General features: G+C 51.3%; 9 protein-coding genes across 9 annotated transcripts; 5 read left to right on the forward strand and 4 right to left on the reverse strand.

Annotated features, from left to right (window-relative positions):
- Positions 1-4884: 4884 nt before the first annotated feature.
- Positions 4885-5863, forward strand: CC77DRAFT_720833 (hypothetical protein). Its single transcript, XM_018532897.1, has 2 exons — positions 4885-5285; positions 5373-5863. The coding sequence occupies exons 1-2, from the start codon at positions 5016-5018 to the stop codon at positions 5727-5729; spliced, it is 627 nt and encodes a 208-aa protein (XP_018388891.1). The 5' UTR covers positions 4885-5015; the 3' UTR covers positions 5730-5863.
- On the reverse strand, positions 5723-6737 carry CC77DRAFT_720873 (hypothetical protein). Its single transcript, XM_018532898.1, has one exon. The coding sequence runs from the start codon at positions 6643-6645 to the stop codon at positions 5998-6000; it is 648 nt and encodes a 215-aa protein (XP_018388892.1). The 5' UTR covers positions 6646-6737; the 3' UTR covers positions 5723-5997.
- Positions 6738-8578: 1841 nt separating this feature from the next.
- CC77DRAFT_958271 (3-hydroxyisobutyryl-CoA hydrolase mitochondrial precursor) lies at positions 8579-10420 on the reverse strand. Its single transcript, XM_018535544.1, has 2 exons — positions 10081-10420; positions 8579-10027 (listed from the first exon to the last, which is right to left on the reverse strand). Exons 1-2 carry the CDS (start codon positions 10198-10200, stop codon positions 8687-8689), a joined length of 1461 nt encoding a protein of 486 aa, XP_018388893.1. The 5' UTR covers positions 10201-10420; the 3' UTR covers positions 8579-8686.
- A 160-nt stretch (positions 10421-10580) lies between these two features.
- On the forward strand, positions 10581-12015 carry CC77DRAFT_1059163 (elongation factor Tu; the record flags this gene model as incomplete). The annotated part of the gene is made up of 3 exons (XM_018528201.1): positions 10581-10749; positions 10799-10827; positions 10882-12015. The coding sequence occupies 3 exons, from the start codon at positions 10581-10583 to the stop codon at positions 12013-12015; spliced, it is 1332 nt and encodes a 443-aa protein (XP_018388894.1).
- A 3358-nt stretch (positions 12016-15373) lies between these two features.
- On the forward strand, positions 15374-17671 carry CC77DRAFT_1029422 (transcription factor Cmr1; the record flags this gene model as incomplete). The annotated part of the gene is made up of 4 exons (XM_018526510.1): positions 15374-16375; positions 16426-16532; positions 16582-16749; positions 16867-17671. The coding sequence occupies 4 exons, from the start codon at positions 15374-15376 to the stop codon at positions 17669-17671; spliced, it is 2082 nt and encodes a 693-aa protein (XP_018388895.1).
- On the reverse strand, positions 17628-19257 carry CC77DRAFT_1018286 (NAD(P)-binding protein). Its single transcript, XM_018524586.1, has one exon. It carries the CDS (start codon positions 18970-18972, stop codon positions 18001-18003), a length of 972 nt encoding a protein of 323 aa, XP_018388896.1. The 5' UTR covers positions 18973-19257; the 3' UTR covers positions 17628-18000.
- A 576-nt stretch (positions 19258-19833) lies between these two features.
- On the forward strand, positions 19834-20909 carry CC77DRAFT_721166 (hypothetical protein). Its single transcript, XM_018532899.1, has 3 exons — positions 19834-20334; positions 20388-20424; positions 20530-20909. Exons 1-3 carry the CDS (start codon positions 19915-19917, stop codon positions 20610-20612), a joined length of 540 nt encoding a protein of 179 aa, XP_018388897.1. The 5' UTR covers positions 19834-19914; the 3' UTR covers positions 20613-20909.
- A 296-nt stretch (positions 20910-21205) lies between these two features.
- Positions 21206-22731, reverse strand: CC77DRAFT_1059167 (FAD-binding domain-containing protein; the record flags this gene model as incomplete). The annotated part of the gene is made up of 2 exons (XM_018528202.1): positions 21206-22218; positions 22272-22731. 2 exons carry the CDS (start codon positions 22729-22731, stop codon positions 21206-21208), a joined length of 1473 nt encoding a protein of 490 aa, XP_018388898.1.
- A 1262-nt stretch (positions 22732-23993) lies between these two features.
- CC77DRAFT_1029425 (cytochrome P450) lies at positions 23994-25760 on the forward strand (the record flags this gene model as incomplete). Its single annotated transcript, XM_018526511.1, has 4 exons — positions 23994-24153; positions 24204-24271; positions 24320-25556; positions 25606-25760. The coding sequence occupies 4 exons, from the start codon at positions 23994-23996 to the stop codon at positions 25758-25760; spliced, it is 1620 nt and encodes a 539-aa protein (XP_018388899.1).
- Positions 25761-26291: the final 531 nt, after the last annotated feature.

The following is a 26291-nucleotide window of genomic DNA, read 5'->3' on the forward strand; positions in this document are numbered from 1 at the left end:
GCCGCAACATTCTTAGGCAGTGCACACCAGCACTCAATAAACAATAGTCTGAACGTCCTCATCCACGTTGCTTGGATCGGTTAAACATCGATTCGTCTGGCCGTCACAGGCGCGTCAAGCCCGTCTGCTTATTGTGGATGCAAAAACGCCCGTGCCTCAGGCGGGGTAGAGGCACGGTATCGCCAGGGCGCCCTGAGGTTGCATATTACCTGTGGAAGAGAAACACTGTGACTGGACTTGGCGACACCGGTGAAGGGGCACGAGTGGTGTGGGCGCCATCTGTTGTCCTATTGGGGGAAGATTCAGAGTAGCGGGATCGCGACAGGCATTCCATCGAGAGCCTGGATGGGAATCGCTGTTGAGCAGGGCCGCAGGAAGGCTGCATGCTGAGGTGGCTGGAAAGGCCAACCTCGAGAGAGGCCTTGACAGCCCGCGGAAAGGCGTTGAAGCTTGACTGGATACAGTCATTAGGGCCGCTCGATGATCTTACTCAGCGGGAGCCAGCAGTCCAATCGTGCAAGCCGCTGCCCCACTGTCCCGTAGAGCACGGCCCTCGGTTCTCACGTGCATGCACCTCCACCCACACCTTGCATCATGCCCTGATCACAGTCACTCTTCTTGTCACCCTGCACAACCACTCCCTATAAGAGACGCGCTCATAGAGGCTATCATGCTAGGGTCGTGTAGCCAGTGCGAGTGTGGCGTTCGATACTAGTGGATCAGTGTAAGGGCCGCCCTTCTACTTCCAGCGTACTCTTCGTTTCGGCCCCCAGAACACTGCCTTCACCAGGATTTTGTTTGGCGCCAGAGCCTATCGCTGGTGATTATGGGCTGCAGGACACTAGTCTATACGAGGGAGCTTGCTAGCTTTATGCGGCCTCACATGTATCCATGTCAGCAATCGCCATGGATGGGATTTTCAACTTTGCTTCAGACCTCTGGGTAGGATAACGTCCCGCCTTACCTACGGCCTTCCGGCCATTGTCATTATGTGGACCGGATGCGACGCTGCCTCTCGGGTATCCACCAAGACATTTGTGGTCTTATTCTGCGGCTCTGGCTTTGGTGGCAACCTCTCACCATTGAGTCGTGCCGGCTGTATTGCTTAAAAAAGGCCTAGGCAATCTGGGTTAACTTCGATGCTGCGACCAAGCCCGGGCGTTCTTGAAAGGCAAGTGGTCAGGTAGATCTATGCCTTCGGCTTGGTTGTTCTGCTTCCGGCCTTGTGTGTACACACCCTAGTGAACAGGATTACTGTCGAAGCTCGAGTAATCCCAGCCTCGCCAAAGAATTCGTATGTCCAGATGCTGCCGTCATATGCAGGCCGGTTGTTAGCTTCGTCATCGTTTTATAGTTACCCGTTCCTGCCTACTTCCTTCTCCTTCCCGAGCCTCCAGCCCATCTTCCGTCGCAAGGTATGTGATGCTCCCTTTGGTACCCTATTCTTGTTGTTCTTGATCTTTATACTATTCCAATTGGAGACGAAGGCATCTCTCCGCGAACAACGCTACATCCACTTTGTCGCAGAGAGCATGGACCTTACTTTGTTTATATAGCGCTTCAATCCCTCTGGAATCCCCATCACGTGTCTAACTTACTTGTCCAGCTCCAAGCCGTGTGTCATTCGTTCAACCGGCGTAGCAGTCTGTCGCTTCAAGATGCGCACTTATTGGCCTCTCCTTCTGGCTTTGACCAGGTCAGCTCACGGCCAATATAACAGTACAGTTCTGGGTGCTCAAGCCACGCCATCGCCGCCCTCATCTTCAGCGGAAGCTGCTGAGGAGACTTTCCAGGCGCAAGGTGGAGGGTATTGCCAGGGCAGCACTTGCAAGACCACGAGCACGATATACGAATATGGAAAGCCTTCCACCTCCACTATCAAAGTTACTGTCACTTCACCTCAGACATGTCCAAAGCCGGTCACCAAAACCCAGACTGTCACTTCGTCGCAAGGATATGGTGGCGGGTATCCTGTAACTGTCACAGTCACGTCTACGAAGGAAGTCACCAAATCTGCCGGAAACAATCCTTCCCCACCAAAGACGATCACTGTCACTTCTACGAAGGAAGTCACCAAATCTGATGGATACAACACTCCCCCCAAGACGATAACTGTTACAACTACCAAGTCTGGTTATACCACGGTCACTTCTCCCGGATACTGCGCAAATCCACCTCCCATAACTACTACAATGGTATGTTTGCCCTTGGACTACACTTAAACACATACTGACTGAGAAAGACCAAAACTGTGACTGAGTCATCATATTGCCCTGTTAAGCCCCCCGTGACCGTGACTCAGGTGAACAACTCTACCATCACAAAGGTACTTTCTCTTCTCGCAATGATTCCAGGTCATCACTGACGAACTAGACCGAGCATGAAACCGTTACGGGCCCCACGACAACAATAAATAACACCATAACCCAGCTCACAACGCTGACACTGACTTCGACAGTGGTCACGGTAAGTAGTCTCTCCTGGAATTTTCCTTGGCTTGCTGGTGCTCTACCCATCTATCACATGCCATGATGTCGCTTGCTTATTGCAATAACTCGACCTGCTGCCTTTCTGTCGAAATGCAAGTCGTTGGAGTCCACTAACATGCTTACAGCTGGTCCCAACTACTGAAACTAGATACACAACGACCACAGATTATAAGACAACTACAGACTACAAGACTACCACGGAGACTGACACTACTACGAAAACGGACACTACCACGGCAACTGATACCACCACGCAGACCGATACTACTACAGAAACCGACATCACCACGCAAACCGATACCACCACGGAAACTGATACTACCACGGAGACTGATACCACTACGAAAACCGACACCATCACGCAGAGCGACACCACCACGCAGACCGACGTTTCTACTACGGTCAGCATCTCTACGTCTACCTACACCTCTGTCACCACTTACTCTACTACGCTCTACGAGACTATTACGCAGACACTACCGGGAACCACTTCCGTCACAACAGAGACAGTCGTCTCTACAGTCACGGCAACGCTTACCCTGACTGACTACATTTCCGTGACCCAGACTGTTCCTGGACCGACTGTGTCAATTCCAGGCCCAACAGAGACTACAGTGCAGACAGTCTCAGTCCCTGGTCCAGTACAGACAGTATCAGTGCCTGGGCCTGTAGAGACGGTATCAGTACCTGGACCGATCGAGACCATCATCAGTTTCCAGCCGACAACGACAACAGAGAGGATCAGCATAACAACAACCTCTCTCACAACTAGTATATCTACTTCAGTATCAACTTCGACAACGACAGAGTTCATTGTGACTACCTTTACTCAATCTGGTACCACAATCACTAGTACCGATACGGTCACCTCTGAAGTGTTGATCACGACTACGTTCACACAGACTCTGCCAACAACTGTGACTTTGACATCTGATCGGACTTTCATCGTCACAACTCCAGGTCCCACGCAGACCGTCGAAGAGACCGACACCGTTACTACGACAGTTGAAGAGACGGATACTCTTACCCAGACAGTAACCGAGGTGTCCACTTCACTCAGCACTCTAACACTGCCACCACAAGTCATCGTGACTACGACCACCCTCGAGGGTGAAACTTCAACCATTACAACTCAGCTCCCGCCTAGCACGGTAGTATCAACGATCGTGTCAACTCTCACTTTCCCGCAGGTCACAGTGACTTCTGTCAGCGTCTCGCCTCCTGAGACCGTGATAGAGACATTTACACAGCCAGGCCAGATTACTACGACAACTTTGACTCTTTCCGGAAGCACGACAACGTTCACGACGCAACTCCCTGCGAGTACTGTGCTTTCTACCATCACCATACCTGGCGACATCACAACCACTACCGTACAGCTTCCGGGCACTACATCCGTTATCACTACTCAGCTTCCTGCGAGTACTGTGGTTTCTACCTTCACGCTACCAGGCGATGTTGTTACTTCCACAATTCAGCTCCCAGGAACTACTTCCGTAGTCACGACTCAGCTTCCCGCGAGTACCGTAGTTTCAACATTGACGCTGCCTGGCGAGATCACGACATCCACTGTCCAACTTCCCGGAACCACATCTGTGATAACTACTCAACTTCCCGCGAGCACTGTGGTCTCGACAGTAACGCTCCCGGGTGACGTAGTCACTTCCACGATCCAGTTGCCTGGAGAGACCTCCATCGTGACTAGCCAGCTACCAGCCAGCACCATTCTCTCGACGGTAACTCTACCTGCTGTTACTTCTACGGTGATCAGCCAGTTGCCGGGAAGTGTTTCGACAACTACCCAACTAGCAACTGTCACCTTACCAGGATCAACAGTTTTGAGCACTATCTCCCTTCCCGGCTCGACCTCGGTATCTACTGTAACCTTACCTGCGACGGTCTCGGTGTCTACTATCCTGATCACACAGTCATTCGTTACCACTCAGGTGCAGCCCACGACGATTGTGCAGACATTGACACCAAGCTCATCCTCCACGACACCTGCATCTATCTCGTGCTCTAGTCAATGTCAGATCGATGTCACTGCAACCAGGTTAGAGTACCCTGGAGCGGTCGTGACCAGTACTGTATCCGTTCCAACTGTCACCCTTGAGATCTACACGGATAGGTTCTCGAACCCAGTCGGCTCTTCTGTCGTCACTAACCCACTGCCACCTCAAGCGCCTCCAACATTCGTATGGACTTACTCTGGTGTAACCTTGACTTATCCCACAACCTACGCAGCCTATGAAACGTTCAGCCATCTCGAGGTGGAGGCGGTAGGGACAGTTTGCGTGACTGAGACAGACACTTTGACCTTGCCAGCTCCCACAAATTACGCGTCTCTCATTGTACCCTTGAGCGAGGTCCTTGACACAGCATTTGTGGCGCCCACGGTAGTCAGCTATCTCAATCAGCAGCCGACAATTATTGCTCAACTTGGACAGTCGATTGGCCCAAGCGCATGTGATCCAATCGACGGAAGCACAGTCGACGGCATCCAATCTACAGTCGGGACTGCCGTTTATGTCACGTCTGTTGCAGGTTTGTCCACAGCAACAGTCCGCAAGCCGACAGCACAGTCCCAGGTTTTGCCATCTTCTGAACCTCCAGCCACTACAGCACCAGCGAGCAGTGCTGCTCCCCCAAGTTCAGTGCCGCCACCACCTCCCCCAACTTCAAGTAGGCCACCCCCTCCACCTCCTTCTTCCAGCGCAATCCCAGTTCCTAGCAGCTCGCCACCACCTCCATCAAGCGTGGCAGCACCACCTAGTAGCCAATCGCCATTGCCATCTAGTACTGTTGTCCCACCATCCAGCGTTGCGCTCCCACCGACAAGTATCGCGCCTCCGTCAAGCAGCGTTGCTGACTCCGCGTCTGAAGGTCCATCGCCATCTCCCATCCCCTCCTCGTCCGCCTCGCCTCCACCTCCCGAACCATCAACGGTCCCTGAACCATCGACCGTCATCGAACCTTCTTCCTCGTTGGAAGCACCCCCTTCTGCCCCTCAATCCTCAATCCTCGTATCAAGCCGCACGTCTACGCGCTCGACTACCACTTCGGAAGGCAGCTCATCTGTTCCTCAGAGTTCAATGTCTGAGTACACTGGAGGTGGTGCGTTGCCAACAGGGCATATCGCAGGTTTACTCCTCGGAGCTGCGGGCCTTGGTCTGGGACTGTTCTAATCGCTTAGTTGGGAAAAGAAGGACCAGTAAATACTTTTCAATGTTTGATGTTTAATGCAATAATGCTCGACAATGAGTTGGTGCACACCTCTACGGATGTGTTGGATGTAATGTTAGGCTCAACAAAATGCTTCATTTCTACCAATCTAATATGTGAATACCCTTCCATCTCATGTCACGAACATATTGCTATATGCTGAACTGCTGTGTCGTCTCTGCTAACATTACTCACTATATGAGGTAGTGGCCGTCCCTGCGCTCTTTCCACAGCAATCCTCCGTCCTTGCCCCACTTCGTGCCCTCTCCTCCAAAACCCAACAACCTTATCTCAGCCTTGCCGTACCCCTCACCCCATCAACCCAAGTGACATCCATCAGATCCAAGCCTCCAATACTACCATCCAGCTTAGCATCTTCATCTACAGCGTTCATCCAAGTACAAACGCAAGCTAGACGTGCGAGCCAAGCTTTTCCCTTCAGCTGAGTTGTTGAGCGCCACGAACAAACGCCACCAGATGCGGAGATGGGCCGATGACCACCCAAATTCCGGATCCGTGGAGCGACGTTGACCTGCGAGGCGACCCGCGCATGCAACATTCTCGGCGCGGGTTCGCCGGATATGGAAGTAGCGGCCGAGTACGAGACCGTTGGGCGTTGTTGGTGGTGTTCTGTGGGCTGAGCTTGGCTCTGGTCCTTCGAACAGCACATGTTGCTTGGCGTCGGAGAGGTGATTGCGAGGGAGGTGTAGCGATCGTGAGTGGGGATATGGGAAAAGTAATACTGATACAGCACTTGGCATTCTGCGCGGTTGACGTGAGTCGTGACGACGCATGCCATTATGACGATTTGATACGTCGATTTCACTTTCCCGGATGGATAAATGTCAAGCTCGAAGCCTTGATATCGAGGACGATTCCGAACACCCAATCCTGGGTTGGTGTGGCTACAATTTCGCAAAGATGTGAACGCCATGAATAGCAAAACGAAGCATTAACATCCCGCAGCTTAGGAGGTTAGCGAAAGAGCCAGCCGGAGACACATTAACCAACTCCGTCGTGGTATCTGGCCGCACGACGCCTTTCATATGAGCAACGTAAGTTCTAGGGTCCAGAAATTTGCAACGTGTACAACTCTCTTGAAGCTATGGGTATGGATCAATGAGCTACAACGACGGCAGCAGCGACAAAGGTGTTACCGATCTTCTTGTATCACTGAGGAAGGCCGTGGGCGTACGTCATGTTTGTGGTATTGGTCCTGGCATGTGTGTCCAAGAATGCGCTCTTGATCGCATATCCATGAGCCAGCATGGTGAGACTATTTCTGGTGACCGTTGCAAGTTCCTCCTAGCAGTTCGAACTTGTAAACTTGCACATGAGATCTGGGACGGTTCATCGTCAATGATACTCTGCAACTCTTGGATGATCTGGCAAATGCTTTCTTCTTAAATTTGACGACACATGAGTGGTCTTCGAACAATCTTGCATACTGTTCCGACACCGTTGCTTAGCACTCTTTTTGTCTCATGTCTGCTTCCTTCTTGAGCTTTCGTAGCTTGGCTTACCTTGCGTTGAATCTACCACGACATGGCAGTAGCAGTTTCCCAGATCTTTGCGTTTTCTTTTCCGGCCTGTCGAGTCAATCAATTCATCCAAAGTCTTACCGCCTCTGTTCACAATCGCGGTGTCGGTGGAAGCTCCCATATTGAGTGCCACCTCATACGCCCGCATATGTACATCGACTTCGTCTTCGCCTCCGATGTCCAATGCGGTTAAGTACATGGTCTCAACAGATAAAGCGTTGCCGGCTATGTTGACAACGCTTTGTTGCCCTTCCACTTCCTAGAACGCATCGTCTGCGTCAGGCAATCGGATCAAAATAGTGGCCGGTCATTCGTGACAGTTGTCTGATGTCCCGCCGCGGAATAGGCCAACAATAGTCCATCCTACAATCCCTCCCTATTCTTATGTACATATGAATCTGATCACATCTCTTTAGCAGCTGTAGTAGATCTTGAGTACTTCCGCATCTGTTGTTCGGATGACGCTAGTGATTACGTCTAATGGGCGGTCAGTATATCTCAACGTGTCATAGAATTCGTATCGGTTCTTTGATTGCTTCCTCATGGCGACTCTAGTTGGGAATCTTATGATGAGACTGGCAGAGGTTAGAGGACGTTTTTTGACCACTATCGAATTTACAGGGCGACTTGAAGTGTGCTACGCAGAATTTTGCGCACTACTGTCAGATGCTGATTGTTTAGAAGAGGACGTGTCTTGCGCGGGTTTTGCTTCTCTACGTGCGTTCTCCTGCTGCTCTCGCTATTTCCTGGAACTCATGGTGTTGGATTCTTAATGTTTGTTGAGATATAGAGAGGAATAGTGAGAGTAGTGGATCGGAGCACTGTTAGAGCTTGCGTCGAAAGTTTTACGGAGCTTGCGGTTAGGGTCCTGTGGAGAGTAGTGAAAGCTAAGCGGAAAATCGAGAGCTGGAAGATATGAGCAAGCGCGTGTGGCCTTTACTATGATAGGAAGATACTCTGACTGTTCAATCAGCGATGACGGCATGATAGGTACTAGCGACTAAGCCTATTAGAGTATCTAGCTGTAGAGATTAACGCGCAAGGTGGAAGTTTCATCGCTCCGACAGAAAACCTATATTTGACAGTGATATGCTGGATAGAAAAAGCAGGAAGAAAGACTTATCATATATCACGACTAACCATAGAGGGATTATCATACCGTTGTAGGCATGAAAAACGACGACGATTCAGGATAGGTTTGCGTTTAGAAAAAGCCCAATAGTGATCGCGGCGCCAAAACGATTTCAGACTTCGCTTTTGAAAAGATGGCTGGAAGGATGAAGATAGGAGAGAAGGAAAGACTAGGAGAAGAAGTGATTCAAAGTTCTCGAAGTTCAGACGTGTGGCAACAAACACGATATCCATTCGAGATATGAGGATTCATATACACACTGCTTCCAAAAACGCAGGGTCGATAGCTATGCTTTTACCATACTATGCATACCTCTCCAATACTTCCGCAATCTTTTCCCTCACGCCCTGCTTTCCCTCATATTTCTCCAATAGCTTAGCAACAACATCCTCTCTCTTCTGTCCACTAGCTTCTCTCAGAATCTCTCCCTCCTTCGGCAGTCCAATCCATGCGTGCGGGTACTCTTTGTAATCTGTCTCGCTAATCAGAGGCAATGGCGCTCCATCACTTCCAGCAAAGAAAGCATCCACGTCGTTGTTCTTAACGTCCTGCAGAGTGTTGGGTTTCCAGTTTGGACGCTCCTTCTTGCGCTCTACCAGACGTGCTGTTACGCCCTCGACGAAATCGGGGTGAGCCATGAAGCGGGAAGCGATGTCGTATTCCTTCTGGAAGGTTTGGGCGATGGACCATTGGCGGCCGATGCGCATCTGACGGAGAGCTACAGAGACAGAGATTGGTGACCGGCTATTGATAGTCTGAATAGTCTTGTCGGCCCACTTCTGGATCTCCGGGTCGTTGTGCCCAGTCTTGACCTGCTCGAGCGATTCCATAATGTTGCTGATACCCGGCTGGTCGTCATGGAAGACGGTGTCGATGACCTTGCGTAGTTCGCCTGAGATGTGCGGTCGCTCGGCAGGAAGGCCAGTGCTGAACTCTTCAATTGTAGCGTTGATGATCTTGAAGCGCTTGTTGAGATCCATGTAGTCGGGGAATTGTAGTTCGGCGAGACGCGCCTCGAGTTGCTGGAGAGTGGAGGAGTGAATGTAGTGGGTTGCGATGCCGTGGTAGAAAGCGTCCACGCCCTTGAGCTGCTCAGATGTGAGGGCGAGGTACGTGCCGAGAGCGCCTTCCATTCGAGGAAGGAAGAAGGATGCGCCGACGTCTGGAAAGAAGCCGATGGTCGTTTCGGGCATGGCGAAGAGGGTGTTCTCGGTCGCGATTCGGAAGGGTGCGTGTATCGAGAGTCCAACACCGCCGCCCATTGTGATGCCGTCCATGAAGGCGACATAGGGCTTTGTGTATGTTGCGATGAGGTGATCTAGCTTGTATTCCAATCCAAAGTAGTCTGAGCTCATCTGTTGTCCTTTTGCTCCTTCCTTGTTCCACTTTGCCAGGGCAGCGACGTCTCCTCCCGCGCAGAAAGCGCGGCCGTTGCCCTTGATTATAACGACGCCCGCCAGTTCCGACTTTGCCCACTCTTGTAACCTCGGTATGATCTTGCGGGCCATGGAGCCATTGAGCGAGTTCAGCTTCTTCGGCCGGTTGAGCTCGATGCTGCGTACGCCGTAGTTGTTGGTGAAGATGACATCATCGGGGTCATCGTCTTGCTGCGCTTTGAGAAGGTCTGCGGTGGGTGTGGCGTACTGTATAATTGTCAGGTCTGGTCGCGTATAGTGGGCTGGAGGGGCGGCTGTACCTTCCTTGACCCGCTCATCCAGGCTGGATTTGTGATCTTTGCGCGCAATGGCATGGCTTTTGTCGTGCTTATCCGCGAGACGCTGCTCAGCGGCGTTCTTGTTAATGTGCGGAGAGACATGTGTGCGTGTGTAGATGAATGCGCGACGATGATGCAACTTTCACAGCTTCTGCCGACGAACCTCGGGTAGTCGCGCAAGACGGCTACAGGACAACCAAGTCGTCAATTGATCTGTTCTAGCAGAGGGAGAGCACGTGGGAAGCCCGAGAAGATATCAGTCTGAAAGTTGACATATATTTACCGGCAAATGTCTTCCGCCCGCAATGCTCCATCGCTCTTTCTCAAAGTTGTCGAGCTCGGATCTCCCCCTCACATGATTGGACGATGCGCTACCATTTCGCGCTAAGAAAATGATTTGAGCCTCGCCATCTCCAGATATCATCGCCATCTCAAGCAATCGCATCCCTTCGTTCCTTCTGCATCGTGTGATCGGGTCAATCATGTCGAGCTTTTCCAGAGTTTTCCTGCGCACTACGCGCTCTGCTCTCCAGTACCAGCGTGGTGTCTCCCCAGTGCAAAATGCTTTGGGCGCGCAGGGCACCAGCAGGTGGATGAACGGTGTACGGAACTACGCCGCCTTCACTCGAGACAAGCCCCACGTCAACATTGGTATGCCTCGTCGAATCTGCTTGCCTATGACTATACTAATGGTTTCTAGGTACCATTGGCCACGTTGACCACGGAAAGGTGCATCGCCGCTCACCCCACATCTCCGCCATCATCACGACTAACACGTTATAGACTACCCTCACAGCCGCCATCACCAAGCGACAAGCAGAGAAGGGCTACGCCAAGTACCTCGACTACGGTTCCATCGACAAGGCTCCCGAGGAGCGAAAGCGTGGTATCACCATCTCGACCGCCCACATCGAGTACCAGACCGACAACCGCCACTATGCCCACGTCGACTGCCCCGGTCACGCCGATTACATCAAGAACATGATTACAGGAGCTGCCAACATGGACGGTGCTATCATCGTCGTTGCTGCTTCAGATGGTCAGATGCCCCAGACCCGTGAGCACTTGCTGCTCGCCCGTCAGGTTGGTGTTCAGAAGATCGTTGTCTTCGTCAACAAGGTCGATGCTGTCGAGGACCCGGAGATGTTGGAACTCGTCGAGATGGAGATGCGTGAGTTGCTCACCAGCTACGGCTTCGAGGGCGACGAGACACCCATCATCATGGGTTCCGCTCTATGCGCCATCGAGGGCCGCCAGCCCGAGATCGGTGTTACCAAGGTCGACGAGCTGATGGATGCTGTCGACTCATGGATCCCCACTCCTCAGCGTGAGACCGAGAAGCCTTTCCTCATGGCTGTTGAGGATGTCTTCTCGATTGCTGGACGTGGTACCGTCGTTTCGGGCCGTGTCGAGCGCGGTATCTTGAAGCGTGACGCTGAAGTCGAGCTTGTCGGCAAGGGCACCGCGCCAATCAAGACCAAGGTCACTGATATTGAGACCTTCAAGAAGTCGTGCGAGGAGTCGCGCGCGGGTGATAACTCCGGTCTTCTCCTCCGTGGTGTCAAGCGTGATGACGTTCGCCGCGGTATGGTTGTTTCCGTTCCCGGACAAGTCAAGGCTCACAAGAAGTTCCTTGTCTCCATGTACGTTCTAAGCAAAGAGGAGGGTGGTCGTCACACCGGCTTCGGCGAGAACTACAGGCCGCAAATGTTCATCCGAACTGCCGATGAATCCTGCGCACTTCACTTCCCAGAGGGTACCGAGGATGCGCACGACAAGCTAGTTATGCCCGGTGACAACGTCGAGATGGTCTGCGAACTCCACCAGCCCCACGTTCTAGAGACCGGTCAGCGCTTCAACATGCGTGAGGGTGGCCGAACTGTTGCTACTGGTCTGGTTACGCGTGTTCTCGAGTAGATTAACGAAACCCAATGAACCCGAAGAAGAGGCGAATATCTCCGGGGTGGATTCCAAGAAGCCTTCTTTGTAAAATAATTGTGTTGGACATATCCCGGCTCTCCGCTTCTCGATTACCCTACATCATGTACTTTAGCAGCACGACAAAACGGATCTAGATGGGAGGCGTTGACTAAACGATGAACATGGAAGAATGTAATGACCTTTGACAACAGTCGCCGCTGCAACCCTGCTGAACAATCGCTAGGTCTCGACTCTCTGATAAACAACAAATGTTGATATGTCTTAACGGCGCAATTGGGCGGTACCGGAAGCCTTGGCGCGAATGATCCACCACTTGCCAGTACTGGTCAACGTGCTTTCTTCTGCGACTCCACCTGAACGACTAGATCACCTCCAACATGGAGACACCCGTTCGGCTCCATACCACCGCATGAGGCTTCTCGAACGTAAATCACCGTGTTCAGGCTGGGCCTTACTTCCAAGGCGCTGCGTGCTGGGTTTAGTCGGCCGATTTGATATCACTACAAAGGCCCGGGCCGAATTTCGGGCGTTCCTGCTACTGTAGCGTTCACGTCAAAAGTGCCACCGGCTGTGCGTTTCGGACGAGTCTACACTGCGCTGTTTTCATCATGCGGTTCTCCAATGACCCTTCCAGGAACAACCTAGAAACGCTTCTCAACATAACGCGCGTAAACATGCGTCGAATGTCGCACGTTTAATTTGACCATCATCCATGGACCAGGAACGGCTCGTACAGATCAAAACCTTGCGCACAACTAACGACTCATGGGTGAAACTAGTTGTGCTTCGTGGTATAGAGCGTCGCGTATCTAGTCCCTGCCTTAGCCCATGAAACGCATGAGGATCTGGAGCTGTCCCTGCATCCAGAATGAACGACAATCAAAAAATCGTTCGACATGTCACCTAGCCAAGAAAGTTTTGGTCAGTCTTTTAAGGGTGAACCTCTTTACAGCTAAATTTGGCAGGGAGCTCAACTACCACAGTCGCCCAGCAACCTCTCATTCCAAAGGTTAGGTCGGCATATATGGATCCTGATATGAGTACTGGTTGCAAACAGGAAATTCGTCTCGAGACAAGTGAGCCATCACCGACAACCGGGGATACCCTCATCCAAGCTAGATCGCACCTTCTTCCCAGCAGCTGTGTCTTTGCACCGGCACGTTTCAACGTGCTAACGCCCATTGGCAAAGCTTTGCGACTCGGCCGCAAGTACCGCAACGTGTTGATCGCCGTTGATGCGTTGAGCTGGTTAACAGCTCACTGGCATCGGAACCCTACGTTTCCTTCCTTCTCCGAGGTCCAATCACAATCCATCGTGTCTCGTTGGCTACCAGGACCAGGTGTCTACTGGCCTGAACGTTGCTATAATCAGGAATGAATTGCTCGGGTGGAGATACTGCGCCAGCCCCGTTCCTGCTAGACCTGCGCTCGTGGATTGTCAACCGAGGAAGATCCGCAGGATTGCGCCGGTGTACCTTGTTACATTTCACAAAAACGGCTATCACACAACGGTTAGCATGCTACGCAAGCATTGAATAGATTGCGGATAGGTTGCAATCATGCAGGCGTGGTGACAGTATAGGATCAGCTATGAAAGGTCTTGAAGGGGGATCAAGGGACTCGCCGAAGATTACATGGTATGATGTATGCGACTCTCCGAGTGGTCGTCGCTGATCGTCTCCCCAGGTAGACAACCGACCCGGCCGAAGTACCAAAACATCATCAAGCGAAAGATACCGACCCCATGGGGCATTTTGACACAGCCTTGGATCCTTACCGGGAATCACCGTTTGGAAACCACGTGAAACCATTATCTAGGATCGGATAAGACGTCACACTGCGAGGAACCGGCAGTATGTCAAGGCAGGCGATCCCCGACCACAAGCGGAAAGCTGGGGCCAGTAGTGCGCCCAGTAATCCACCGGTCCTTTCATGCTCCGCACCAGGCGAACGGCCCTCGCCTTGGAACGGACAGGCCTGATCCACCTGTTCGAATGCTCGCTACACCGAAAAATCGTCCGGCTCATTAGTCATATCCCACCTATCGATACGTTGGGGTATCTCGAGGCTGTTTTCGTGGGATGCCATGCTATACAAGATGGCATTTACAAGAATAGTACCTCAGCTCAACTATGGCCAAATTCCAAACTCTCTTGGCAGGCGGTGCAAACTTACTTTCGGATCTTTTCCTAATTCCAGTGGTCGCCGTACGAGCACGTTCACATGCTTGCATCTATAGTTACCCGGTGGTATACAAACTTGCAAAGGTAGCCTAGAAGAAGCGGGGCTCATGCTGAAGATAAAGACGATTGCCATATGTCGTTAAGCAGCCGCGTATCGAGTGTGACGCCTTATGTTTCGGATACTGCTGCGGTTGGTGTGGCTGCAGCATGTAGGCCCGACCTGAAGTCGCTTCCCCGGGAGAGCCGATTTCGTCTGTCCTTGCGATAATTCCTCAGCCACTAAGTGCAAAAGCGAATCTCACTACGTCTAGAGCCGCTTATCACAATGGCGGCACAAAAGGGCGGATTTCGGGGACCGATCTAAGCAGCTAACAGTCTCATAGCACGTAATGGCTCGTGTATGCGACTGCTTCGCAACTCTCCAAGTCATCCCACGGCAGAAAGTAGTATGGTGAAGTGGAATGACCCGACATTACTCAGGCACAGTCCACTCGCGTCATGGGTATAATGCTGACTGGTGAGCCCCGCTTACATAATGTAATACCGATCCGGCAAGTGCTTAGTTACACAGGTCCACCTAGTCTCCGTCGCTGACATAGCGTCCACTATACACAACTACGCCAGCAGCGCAGGGTGCCGGTGAGGCTGGAACGGCAATCTAGGAATTCGCGGTGCGAGACATGCGTCGAAGTTTACCTCCCCAGGGATCCTTGCCCCGCTTTGTCTTATCGCCTGAACCTGGCCGCAGCGGCCTAACCCGCCGCACATAGCCTTAAGCCCCAGCATCCTCATCCTACATCAGTCATCGGTACGTCGACTGCGCCATCAATCACGACTGCCATTCCAATGAGCAACGCCGCTTTGATCGCATGCACAAGATGTGCCATATCCAAGGCACGTTGCGACCGCAAGGTGAGTACCCCAAAGCCACGCGCCTTAGGCCCCCAGCACGACACCTAACACAACAACAGGTACCATGCTCGCAATGTGTTGCAAGAGGATATGTTTGCCAGCCACGTTGTACCTCGCGCCGGCCGCGAGCTCCTCGAAAGTCGTCGGCACGAAATCTGAACCAGACTTCAGCAGAGCCGACCAGCACCATCAGCTCCGATGGCAGCCATGTCCCAGGCATGGAGCAGTTTACCGGCTACATGGTACCTGAAAACCAGTCGCAGAATAACGATATGTTTGCGTTCAATACGAATTTACCTCAAGGACCTCTGGATCTGGGCGGCTACGATGATTTCATGGGCTTCTCATATCCCGGTGCGCCTTCCAATAGCGATGCCATGGATACGAGTACATCCAACAACCTCTTCACCTCCATGCAATCTATGGATATGCACGGAAGCGATCCCCAGTTTTCACCACATGCAGCGGGCGGCCAGATATTCCAACAACACCATATGCCACATGTCTCGAATCAGCCACCGACGCCACCAGATACAACGCCCCGGACGACAAAAAGCGTTCCCGCTAGCCCGCCACCTGGGATGCAAACCCCGTTTAGTCCAAAACGCTACCCTCAAAAGAAGCCTACAGATAGACCTGCAACACCGGATGATGTACTTGCGGAGTTGGTGGAGCTGCTCGCTCAGCCTGACGCGTGGCACGGACTCCCAGGTAGCAACAGCGATTCCAGTCAGACCCTCTCACACGATGCACGCGACCGCATCGTCGCGACCGTTCAAGTATTGCTGCAACGTGCACTACAAAGCCGCTACTCACCTACAACACCAAGCCAAGGCCTCTTTGGACGCATCGTAGTACTGCCACCGTCCCATGTACTTATGCACTTTATTGAAACCTACGCAAGTCGCATCGACTCCATCCAACCCTATCTAGGTCTTGCTGGCTCTTCCGTTGTCAACATCCAAGATATCCTCCAAATTGATACGGCAGATGTTGGCATACTGCTGATAATTCTTCTGATTGCGCAAGGCGCCATGCTCACGGACCATTCCGAATCTCACATACTCGCGAACGGCTTGATAGAAGTATGCAGGATCGCGTTGGATGATGTTCTTGAGAACCGAAGCATATCGCAGCCGATGATTGGAGGTATTGCACTGCAGTTACTAACGCTTTGTGCACGAAGTGGTAAAGACTCTTTTGCTTCGTACGCTATGTCGAAACGAGGTCAATATTTGAGTGTAAGGGATTCATGTTACATATCACTGCAAATAGGCTCTAACATACGCAGATGCTGAAGAATTCCGGCGTTCTGCAACCCGAACAGACCCTGCATAACCCGAAATCCGACGGAATGGAACTTTGGGAAAGATGGAAAGAACTGGAGCAGCGCAACCGGTAGGACCCATTTGTTTCCCCATGGGGACGTTTCGCTAACATCTTCTAGACACGCGTACGCGTGGGTCTACGTAGATCTCGAGATCAGCTTATTGCACGACCTTCCACCAATACTCTCAGTTAATGACTTGCAAGTCCCCTTGCCGCAAGATAACGACCTATGGCATGCCCAGTCGTATAGCGCTTGGCTCGAGCACTCTGGCGCGAATGGGACCAGGTCGGGCCCCTGCAATCCCGCGAAATTCGGTGCTTGGCTGGAACAACAGCAACAACAAGGTGCCAATGGAGCTCGCTCTGGTCATATGACTCCATCGCTCAACGGCCTCTTCCGAAGTTTCCTCCAGGGCCGAATGGGTGATGATTTACCTCTGCATCACCTTCGTCTTCTCCTCCATCCATTGCAAGCCATGGTGCTTGAGCAGCAGCAACTCTTGCGAATTTTCGATACCGATGAGCCGTCCAACCGATATCGCGTCCTTTCCAAGATCAAGATTTTGGGTCGTTTGCAGGAGACGCAGGATTTGCTCCAAGATTTGGGAACGCTTCTAACTCGGCGCTCCAAAACCGCTGCTGTCGAAGATGACAAGGGCCAGGTACACTCCACTGACTTTGTGAGCATGATTATGCTCCATCTGGTTAGCTTGAATGTTTTTACTAGCATCCCCGAGATTGAGAAATGTGCCAAGGAAATGCCACCCGCTTCGGACGCGGCCCGTGCGGAGATGTGGCGGTGGGCACGCTATCCTGAAGGGGAGAGCTATGTTTTGTTCCATGCCGGGCAAATATTCCGACTGATCGACGGGTTACCAAAGGATGCGCGACCGACCTGGTGGCCGGTAGCTTTATACCGTGCCGCCATGTCGTGCTGGTCACTCCGATCTTTGGAACGGCCTTCTTCGGCATGCGCCCAATCGCTCGAAGTCTGCATTGACGCCTTGTTGCCCGCTGAGGAAGAGTGCTTCCTTAACACGACTACCGGTACACCGGTCGTCACCCTTGGCGATAAGAGACGGCTGCCCATTCTGGAAGGCAACAACAGCTTGCAATACTGTATCAGCAAGTTGGAAACACACCCTACACATTGTTCACGTAATGTTCTTGAGAAGGCTAGGTACTTCTTAGATAGATGGAGGTCATGATCACACTGATCCGGTGCCGGCGTTCTATATCAGGTCTGGAATTATATCAGGTATTGGGAATTTGGTTTATTAGAACCAAAAGGAAATGAGGGATGTCATTCGGAAACATCACCAACCGGCGCTTTACAAACTGTTCATATACCATTCCTAGTACTTGTTCTAAAGGTAAACACTGTCTTTATAAGTTCGAGCGGTCAAGACGAACTCCAGCAGATGCCACTAGGCTACATTATTCAAAAGTATTTGGTAGAAATAGGGATTTCGTATTTGTCACCCACAAACCAAAGACAAGGAAAGACCGAAAGGAAAACATCGCCGAAAAATCTACCCTACAAGTTCTTGGTAATACCAGGACTGGCTTTTTCCAGAATCTCGCTCAACTCCTTCCAGATCCTCTTACCAAGCTCGGCACCCTCAGCACTCCTCGCCAGTGGTGACGGCTCGGAGACATGGTCGTCAATGATATATTCGCCCTGGCTGTCGGGCAGTGCAGTCGCATTCACCAGCAACCGACTGCCGACTTCCAGCGGTCGACCCAACAGCTTTTTGAACACCACCGGCGCCAAACCCAAGTCCTTGACCAACTCAGACTTGCAAAGACCAGGAGTAACGCAGTTGATGACCACGGGGTACTTCGTCTTGTCTTTGATTAGGACCTGGGTCATGTGTCGAATGAGCAAGATCTCCATCAACTTGGAGACATTATACCGATCCGCCATATCTGCCTTCTTCTCGTCGTCTAGCTCTGCGAAGATGCTCTCAGCGTTCTTCTGCGGAAACTGCGTCCAATGGTGCACCTCAGACGTAACGATCGTGAGATACGGCTTCGTCTTGTGAATCTCCGCTGATCGGCGCAGGATAGGCAGCAAAAGCAGCGCGAGCATAAACGTCGAAATGACATTCACGGTAATATGCGCCTCATGTCCCTCCAAAACATTGAACTTGCCCTGTGCGATACCTGCATTTTCGAGCACGATATCGATACAAGGTAGGCTCTCGCACTTCTTCGCAAAAGCTTTCACGCTAGCGTAGGAGGACAAATCTAGTTCCCACACTTGCAGAACACCGGTTCGCTTAGTGCTGGCTTCGATGTCACGCAGAGCAGCTTCGCCTTTCGATCGTGTTCGGCAGGCGATAATCACGGTTGAGGCGCCGCAGCGCACGAAGTGGCGAGCTGCTTCTTGTCCAAGCCCGGTGTTTGCGCCGGTTACTATAACCGTTTTGCCGGTGAAGGTTGTGGATTCGGGGACTTTGGGCGTGTAGAGGAGTTGCGATTTGAGGAAGGCGGGAAAAGATGCCATGGCTGCTTCTGCGTGTGGATGATTTGGGAATCTGATTCGTATGCCTTTGCGTATGCAGCTAAGCTAGTTGGCGAGCTGAGCAAGTTTCGCACAGACCGAGAGGATTGATAAGGTGTGGTAAGATTCGATCGTGAGTGTAAATTTAGTCAGGCAAGCAGCAATCGAGAACTTGGTGGAAGAAATATGATAACAAGTAGGGCGCACGTTCAACGACATTGACGTCAAGAGCAAACAAAACAGTCACGGATTAGTCAGACTCGGTGTCCGGTACTGCGTTGACTGACAGCACGCAGTTCCTATTGTCCTTAACTTTCTTGCTGATTGAGTCCTCGATACGGATGCTAGCCTCATGTTTGTCGGAGGTCCGTCGAAAACACAGAAACGGTTAGCGTGCCATATGCACGGTGTTAGGCCCCCTGCCATTGGCTCTATTTGGAACAAGGTTTTGTCCGTCCGCCCTTGCAGGGAAGGACCGATCATCAGCCTCAGCCGCAAATAGCGGGTCTCGTGTCAGGGCAGCCTTACTGAGGCTTAATCCTTCCTAATGCTTACTGACCACGCGGTCCACCGGTCGGTGGTCACGACTCCATCGTCGATGGTGAATGCTGATATGCGGGAGCTCCGATGCTGATGGTAGGTACCGATGGATGGAGAGCCGACTTGTAAATGCGATGCGCGGGATGAACGGAGCGAGAGGAAACATCTCGGTGGTCTTGGTATCGAATGGAAGACTTGGGGTTGAGGCAGCAGAAGACGATATGCGTTGGGATGGGATATAAACGTCCTTTAGCCGCCACGACAGTGGAATCACCATCATCATCATCATCATCATCATCAGTCATCCATCTTCTCGTCCTCTGATCTATATCTCAATACCACTTGAGTTTTACCACCCCTCTTTCAAATCTACCTTTTTCCCGATAAACTTTCAAACCCGCCAATATGCTCACTTTCCAACACCTTCAGCTCGGCACCCTTCTCCAAGCCACTTTCCTCCTGGGAATGAACACGGCTCTCTCCACCATCTCAATTCCCTCCATTCTTGAGTCGCCCTCCCCCATTCTTGCCATTCGCCAATGGCACACGCAGTTCCGCTCTGCGCAGATCCCTGCGACCTCTCTATCGGGATCCAACTTGATCCTCTCCGCCATCATGACATATGGTTCTTCCCAACGCTCAGGGTTGTTGGCAACGCCTACAATCTTGTACGGCGTTGGTAGTGTGCTTGCTTTCCTGATCTTTCCGTTCACGCTGCACTACATGAACCCGCTCAATGATGTTCTTATCGAGAAGTTCAAGAACCAGCAGGATTTGCATTACGCAGATCTTCCGGAGAAGGGCAAGGGTATGCAGACTGCGAGAGTAAGTTTCTTCCTTCTTGTACTGGTGGGACTATTTGCTAATGTTTGGTGTAGGATCACGACAAGATCGCTTACTGGGGATACTTGAACCGTGTTAGGATTGTGCTTTACGCTGGATTCGTTGCTGTTCACGCTGTTGCTCTCTTGGCTTAGGTTCATGTACGAGTAGCGACTGCATGTGAGCAGGAAGAGATGTCTGTAAATCGAGATGGCGATCTTAGTCCGGGGGGTAGGGGGAGAGAGCGCTTGGAGAAGACGAACCCTGTTGGGAGTGCGTAAAGTTGACGTTGTAGTGGTCGAAAAGCGGTGTTTCCATTTGTTAGAATAGTGCTATGGCTTTCTTCACTTCTATACTACATGTCTAGAATGTTGTTTCCTTATCGAGATGAGATTTGAGCTTTATAGCAGTCAGTCCTTGGCTTTTTTCGATCAAGACTCAAATAGTCACGGTTGGGTTATGTATCTTGCGTCCTGCTTCTGCTTCTGCTTCGCTTGACTTGCGGAAGTTCAAGAACGCTGATAAGCTAATATTTGATCACGATATGTGCTATTATGGGAGATTCTACGTCAGTGAGCGACTTAGACACGGCGATAGGTCTAAATTTGGAATTCTGACATAATAAAAACTTTGAAGTCGGTGATAGCTAGTACGTGGGTGAGACGAAGGATAAGACATGCATATCGTAGGTCATTCGATTGCGGTATTCATCACGCAGCAAATCAGGACATAGAAGTTCAATGATGATGAAGATAATACTGTATATGATAGGAAAAGGTGCATAACTCAGTAATATGCGGAAATGTCGACGGTGACGCCAATGAGAAGACAAACCGAGATAGCTACCTATCGAAGAACGCAACGCCAGTTGTGATTAAGCAAAAGAGTTATAGTGGTTGAACAAGCCCTTTGGATCGTACTTCTTCTTGAGAATTCGGAGCCTTGGCAGCTTCGCCTTGCCATATACCTGCTCGGGCTTCTCAATACCACGAGCATAGTTAGGAAAGACATTACCCTCTGGGTTTCCACATGCAGTCATCATGTCGTTGCGAAGCTTCTTCACGAAAGTGTCCACTGTGTTTGTCTGCGCAGCGGTGACGCCCTCGGGCAGATTGAACTCAAAGAAGCCGTAAGAGACTGATTTGCGCCAAGCGTAGGCGGTAGAATCGTCGCTGATAGTCGCGGTAACGCCGAGGCCGAATTTCTCCAGAAGCCAGAAAGCATTACTGACATCGGGATTGGCGAGAAGAAAATTGATATATTTGGTGTATGTGTCAACCAGCGTAGACACAGTTAGGGTGTTGAGTTGGTAACCCCACATGTCGGCTCGGACACCCTTCTGGCGAGCGAACACGTCGCCTCCGAAGTTGGCAACGTACACCAGCTGGTTGTAGGGCACAACGGTAATGTTGCTAGCCCTTGGCTTCTGATCGATGAAAGCCTTGATAGCAGCATCACCCTGCTCTTTGTTGCCGAAGTAAATCGCACTAAGATCGATTGACGGAACATTGTTCCTCAGAGAAGAAGAGATTGATATGGCAAGCTTGTCATCCTGAGTTCCCTGATAAGTCTTCAGAATTTGAAAGATAGTGGCGTTCTTCTCCGCGTCGAACGACATATCGGCGTTGTAAACCATGCCATTGTTGATAGTGTCGTAGATGCGATAGGTCGCTGATGTGACCACGCCGAAGTTGACGCCTGCACCTCGCATGCCCCAGAAAAGGTCGGAGTTCTCAGTAGCCGACGCCGTTAGAATTTGGCCTGATCCGGTTACCATTTCCACGGAGAGTAAGGAATCAATTAGAAGTCCGTGTTCGCCGGTCAAGGGTCCAATACCCCCACCCAAGGTGACGCCAATGATACTTGGTGTGGAAGACCCACCGGATGCTCGAGGATCTGTCAGTATACGTGGGGGCCTTTTAGACCAATCGGGGACTTACGCATCATCTTGCCAGCCGCATACAGGGGATCGTACATATCAGCAAACGTAGTAGCCGCTCCAATGACCATGGTGTTGGCGGAAGCGTCAACTTCAACCTTCTTAAAGTTACTCAAATCAACATTGAGTGCATTCTTTAGACCACCAAGAGTGGTAGTGTAACCGTGGCCACCGCCTGTTGCCAAGAGAGAGACCTTATTCTTGGACGCATATTGCAAGATCTTCTGTACATCTCCCGCTGTCGCAGGTTTGGCAGCAACGGTGTAAGCTGGTTCAGCTTTAGAGTAGATGCTCCAACGTTGCGTAAAATCGGTTGGGTAAGAAGCATCGGTGGTAGCGATAACTTCCGATCCGTTAGAAAGAGTGGATGACAAGTCGGTTAGGATCTGCTGTGAGGTGACTGCAACTGCCTGTTGTGTAAGGACAGATGCGACCAGAACGAGTGATGCCAAGAATGCCATAACGATGGAATGGTACAGCTAGCCGCTAGCAATACAATGCAGGTGTAACAAGGATGAATGAAGCAACGATGGTACCACTACACAACGTGGTCCATCTGGTTTATAAGCTGTTCACGACTCCAGCTCAGGCCGTCCTTCGGGCCATCTCCTAGAGATAGCAATAATAGGTATTGAGACGATACAGGACCAACTCCTCAGCCACGACGCCTCCACGAAGCCATTTCCGACACATCCATGGCAAAGAAGGGCCGTAGTGACAGACTCGAGCCATATTCTGCCTCGAAGCTTGAGCCACTGATAGTGTCTTAGACCTAGGTCTTACACTAATGCAACCTATCATGCGCAGTTCATGCAGGCAACCATTCTCAACACCAGTGGAGTGGGTACCGGGTTAACCGTCAGGGCAATACGCAGCTTGCATTCGCCTACTTTCCCGTGCCTGGGTCGTATTTTAAGACATGGAAGTACGCGCCACGCGAATGAGACCGTGTGCGGTCTGGAGCCAGGGTAAGTCGGATGTCCGTCAGTATGGTACTTCACGATCGCGCTTTCCATTCTTGGAATGGTGCTCAGCGATGCTACTGCTGACTGGCCGGCGGAGTACCGCGCTCTCATCAGAAGCGAACCATTGGTGACCATTATAGATTACGATCTAGTAGATTTCCGAATCATCGAGGGAATGAAGGTGCTGGTGTCGATATACGGGAGCTGAGAGCTGATGCATCCTGCTGCAGGTCGATGGAAAGTGTAAGGCATCCTGAGGTTGCGAGCTTTGGAGTTGGCCAAGACTGGTAGCGCGGGGGTCGCACGTGTCGATCTAGCCTACTTGAGCCGAACTTGGAAGCGGCACATTGATCCCCAACCCCTGACCACCATCACGGCGACTATGAAATGGAACTACCACGACATACGGCAACTCCGCGCCTGACTGTATTACGGCTCTCCACCATCGTTTAATGTATCCGATCGGTCGTCGGAAGTTGCAGCACCGTTAGGACGAGCTTCCGGGCATCGCGAACATGGATGCAGATTGTGCGCCAAACGGGTCGCGGTCTGGCTGACATGCCTGGAGACAAGACGCCGGGAACGGTCCGAGAGGATGTGTTCGATAGAGAGATGCCAATCCGGAGTTGGTACCATAGTGAAGTTGACTGGAAGGCCTGGATCAGAAGAGCATGATAGTTAAAAGCGCTCTGGACTGACCATAGATTCGTATCAGTTCACTACCTCATCAAGTTGTCTTTCATTTGACTTTGGCAATCATGATACAAGCAAGTGTTCAATCAGCCTCACAGGCTATGCTTTCTCTCTTTGTCCCTAGCATTGCCTTTAGTATCATCGGTGCCATTCTTGTGTTTACCGTTCGCCTTCTGAGGAACGACCCAAAGAAGGGCAACTACAAACCACTGCCGGGTCCGAAAGGTTAGTTCTCCTAGCCTCATGCTGGCATACTTGCTAACATTGACATGAAGGTTTGCCATGGATCGGACCTATCCACAAGTTTCCTTCTCAGCATGTCTACAAAAAGTTTGCTGAATGGGTATGACGTTATCGAGTCCTATCGATCGCTCAGCTAACGCTTGCGCAGCATGAACAATATGGCCCAATCTACCAGTTCACTCTCTTCGGAGTGACCCACATCCGCATTAACAGCGAGAAGATGGCCCAAGATATTCTTGCAAAGCGTGGAGCACACTACTCGAACCGTGCGCCTACACCCAATATTCCAGGCGCCAAAGTCGATGCGGAATATCTCCCCCTTCTGGACAACAATGAGGCACTTACGAGACACCGCAAGTTCGCTCACCAATGTCTCGCTGAGACCTACAACTTCGATATGTTTGGATTCACACATCTGGAGATCACGCGGATGATGTACATGTTGATGAAGGACAACCGTAACTACCCTGACTTGGCTGAAGAGTTCACCCATCGAGTGAGCGCTCGTCTCGCATGGGAAGACCCTACCCTAAGTCGCGGTCTGAACCAGAGCTCCGCCGGTCTACTTTCGGCCATCTCCCCAGCGGGTCAACTGCCCAACAGATTTCCTGTCGTTCAAAAGTTGCCGAACGTTCTCAACCCATGGTACTGGAGAGAGAAGGCTCGCCACGATAAACAAAGAGAATTCTGGGTTGGTGCGATGCAAGCTGTCAAAGCCAAGATGAACGCAGGTATCGATGGACACTCTTGGTCTCGCACGTTCCTCAAGGAACAGACACGTTTGAAGTTCCCCAGTGGCGTTCCGGATGACAAGGAAGGTGCATTCGCAGTTGGTATGCTTGCGATCACAGCATCGCTACCAATGTCCTCGCCCATCCAGACATACTTCCTAGCCATGTGCCACTACCCCCAATGGCAAAAGCGACTACAACAAGAAATTGACGAAGTCTGCGGCCCCGACCGTCTGCCTACATGGGCCGATGCACCGAAGCTTCCGGTGCTAAGGGCGATCGGCAAAGAGCTAATCCGCTGGAGGCCCCCAGTCCCCACTGGTGTACCCCACGAGGCCGAGAGGGACGATGTGTACGACGGGTACTTCATTCCCAAAGGTGCGCTAGTGCACCCCACCGAGTGGGCGCGTCGAAGCGATGAGGCTATGTACCCCAATCCAGAAGAGTTCAACCCTGATCGGTACCTGAACCCAAAGTACCCTACCTACAAGGAACCCCTTACAAAGTACCCCAACGTCATCAACCACCACGTTTTTGGTTATGGTCGTCGCAACTGTCTCGGTATGGAGATTGTAGACTATCAGTTGGTCACCATTATGGGTTCTCTGGCCTGGGCATTTGATGTCACCAAGAAGAAGAACAAGATTGGTATCGGTACGTATCGCACTCTGTGGCATACCAGGCTCACACTAACATGTTGTAGACATTCCTGTACACACATTCGAGTGGACAGACTTGCTCATCACTCGACCGGAGGTTTTCGTGTTCGATATCAAGCCAAGGAATGAGTTCAAGGAGAAGAAACTCGTGTCGATGTTCGAGGAGGCATTGGCAGCTCATCCTGATCTTGCTATCTGAGTGGGTCTTTGTCTAAACCCTTGGGTGTTGAGACATTACCACCTTCGTATTATGCCATTAGGCTTGTTCCATATCCTTGCCACTTTTCTTTTGAGTAGTCTCGCTCTTTGAGTACAGAATATCATATCTTTGTTGTGTTAAATCAGTCTCAAAATAAGTCTAAGCATTCGCTTACCACCTAAAAGTCTACATTCATCTCACACTGAGTACCCCTGAACATATTGCATCATATACGCTTATTGTCTCCGACCAGTTACTCATTTCCTAATACGATTTGGGTGTATTGTCTCTCTGGTGTTGTTCAATTCTATCTGCTCATGCCTTGGCTTGGGCGAGCATGTCTGTTACCGACCTTCAGTTCGGCCTATAGATCTCTCTGTGGATCTTGCGTAGAACAAAAGTAGCTTATTTCATACATGTGACTCCGAAATACGCTCAGCGATCACGATGGATGTCGTCAGCCTTGATCCTCGAGCCTACAGAATGATAGCTAGATTCTGTGCTTATCTATGCTGCCTCAAATCTCTGAAC

This window comes from Alternaria alternata, assembly GCF_001642055.1.
Source record: "Alternaria alternata strain SRC1lrK2f unplaced genomic scaffold CC77scaffold_5, whole genome shotgun sequence".
Classification (NCBI taxonomy): Eukaryota; Fungi; Ascomycota; class Dothideomycetes; order Pleosporales; family Pleosporaceae; genus Alternaria; species Alternaria alternata.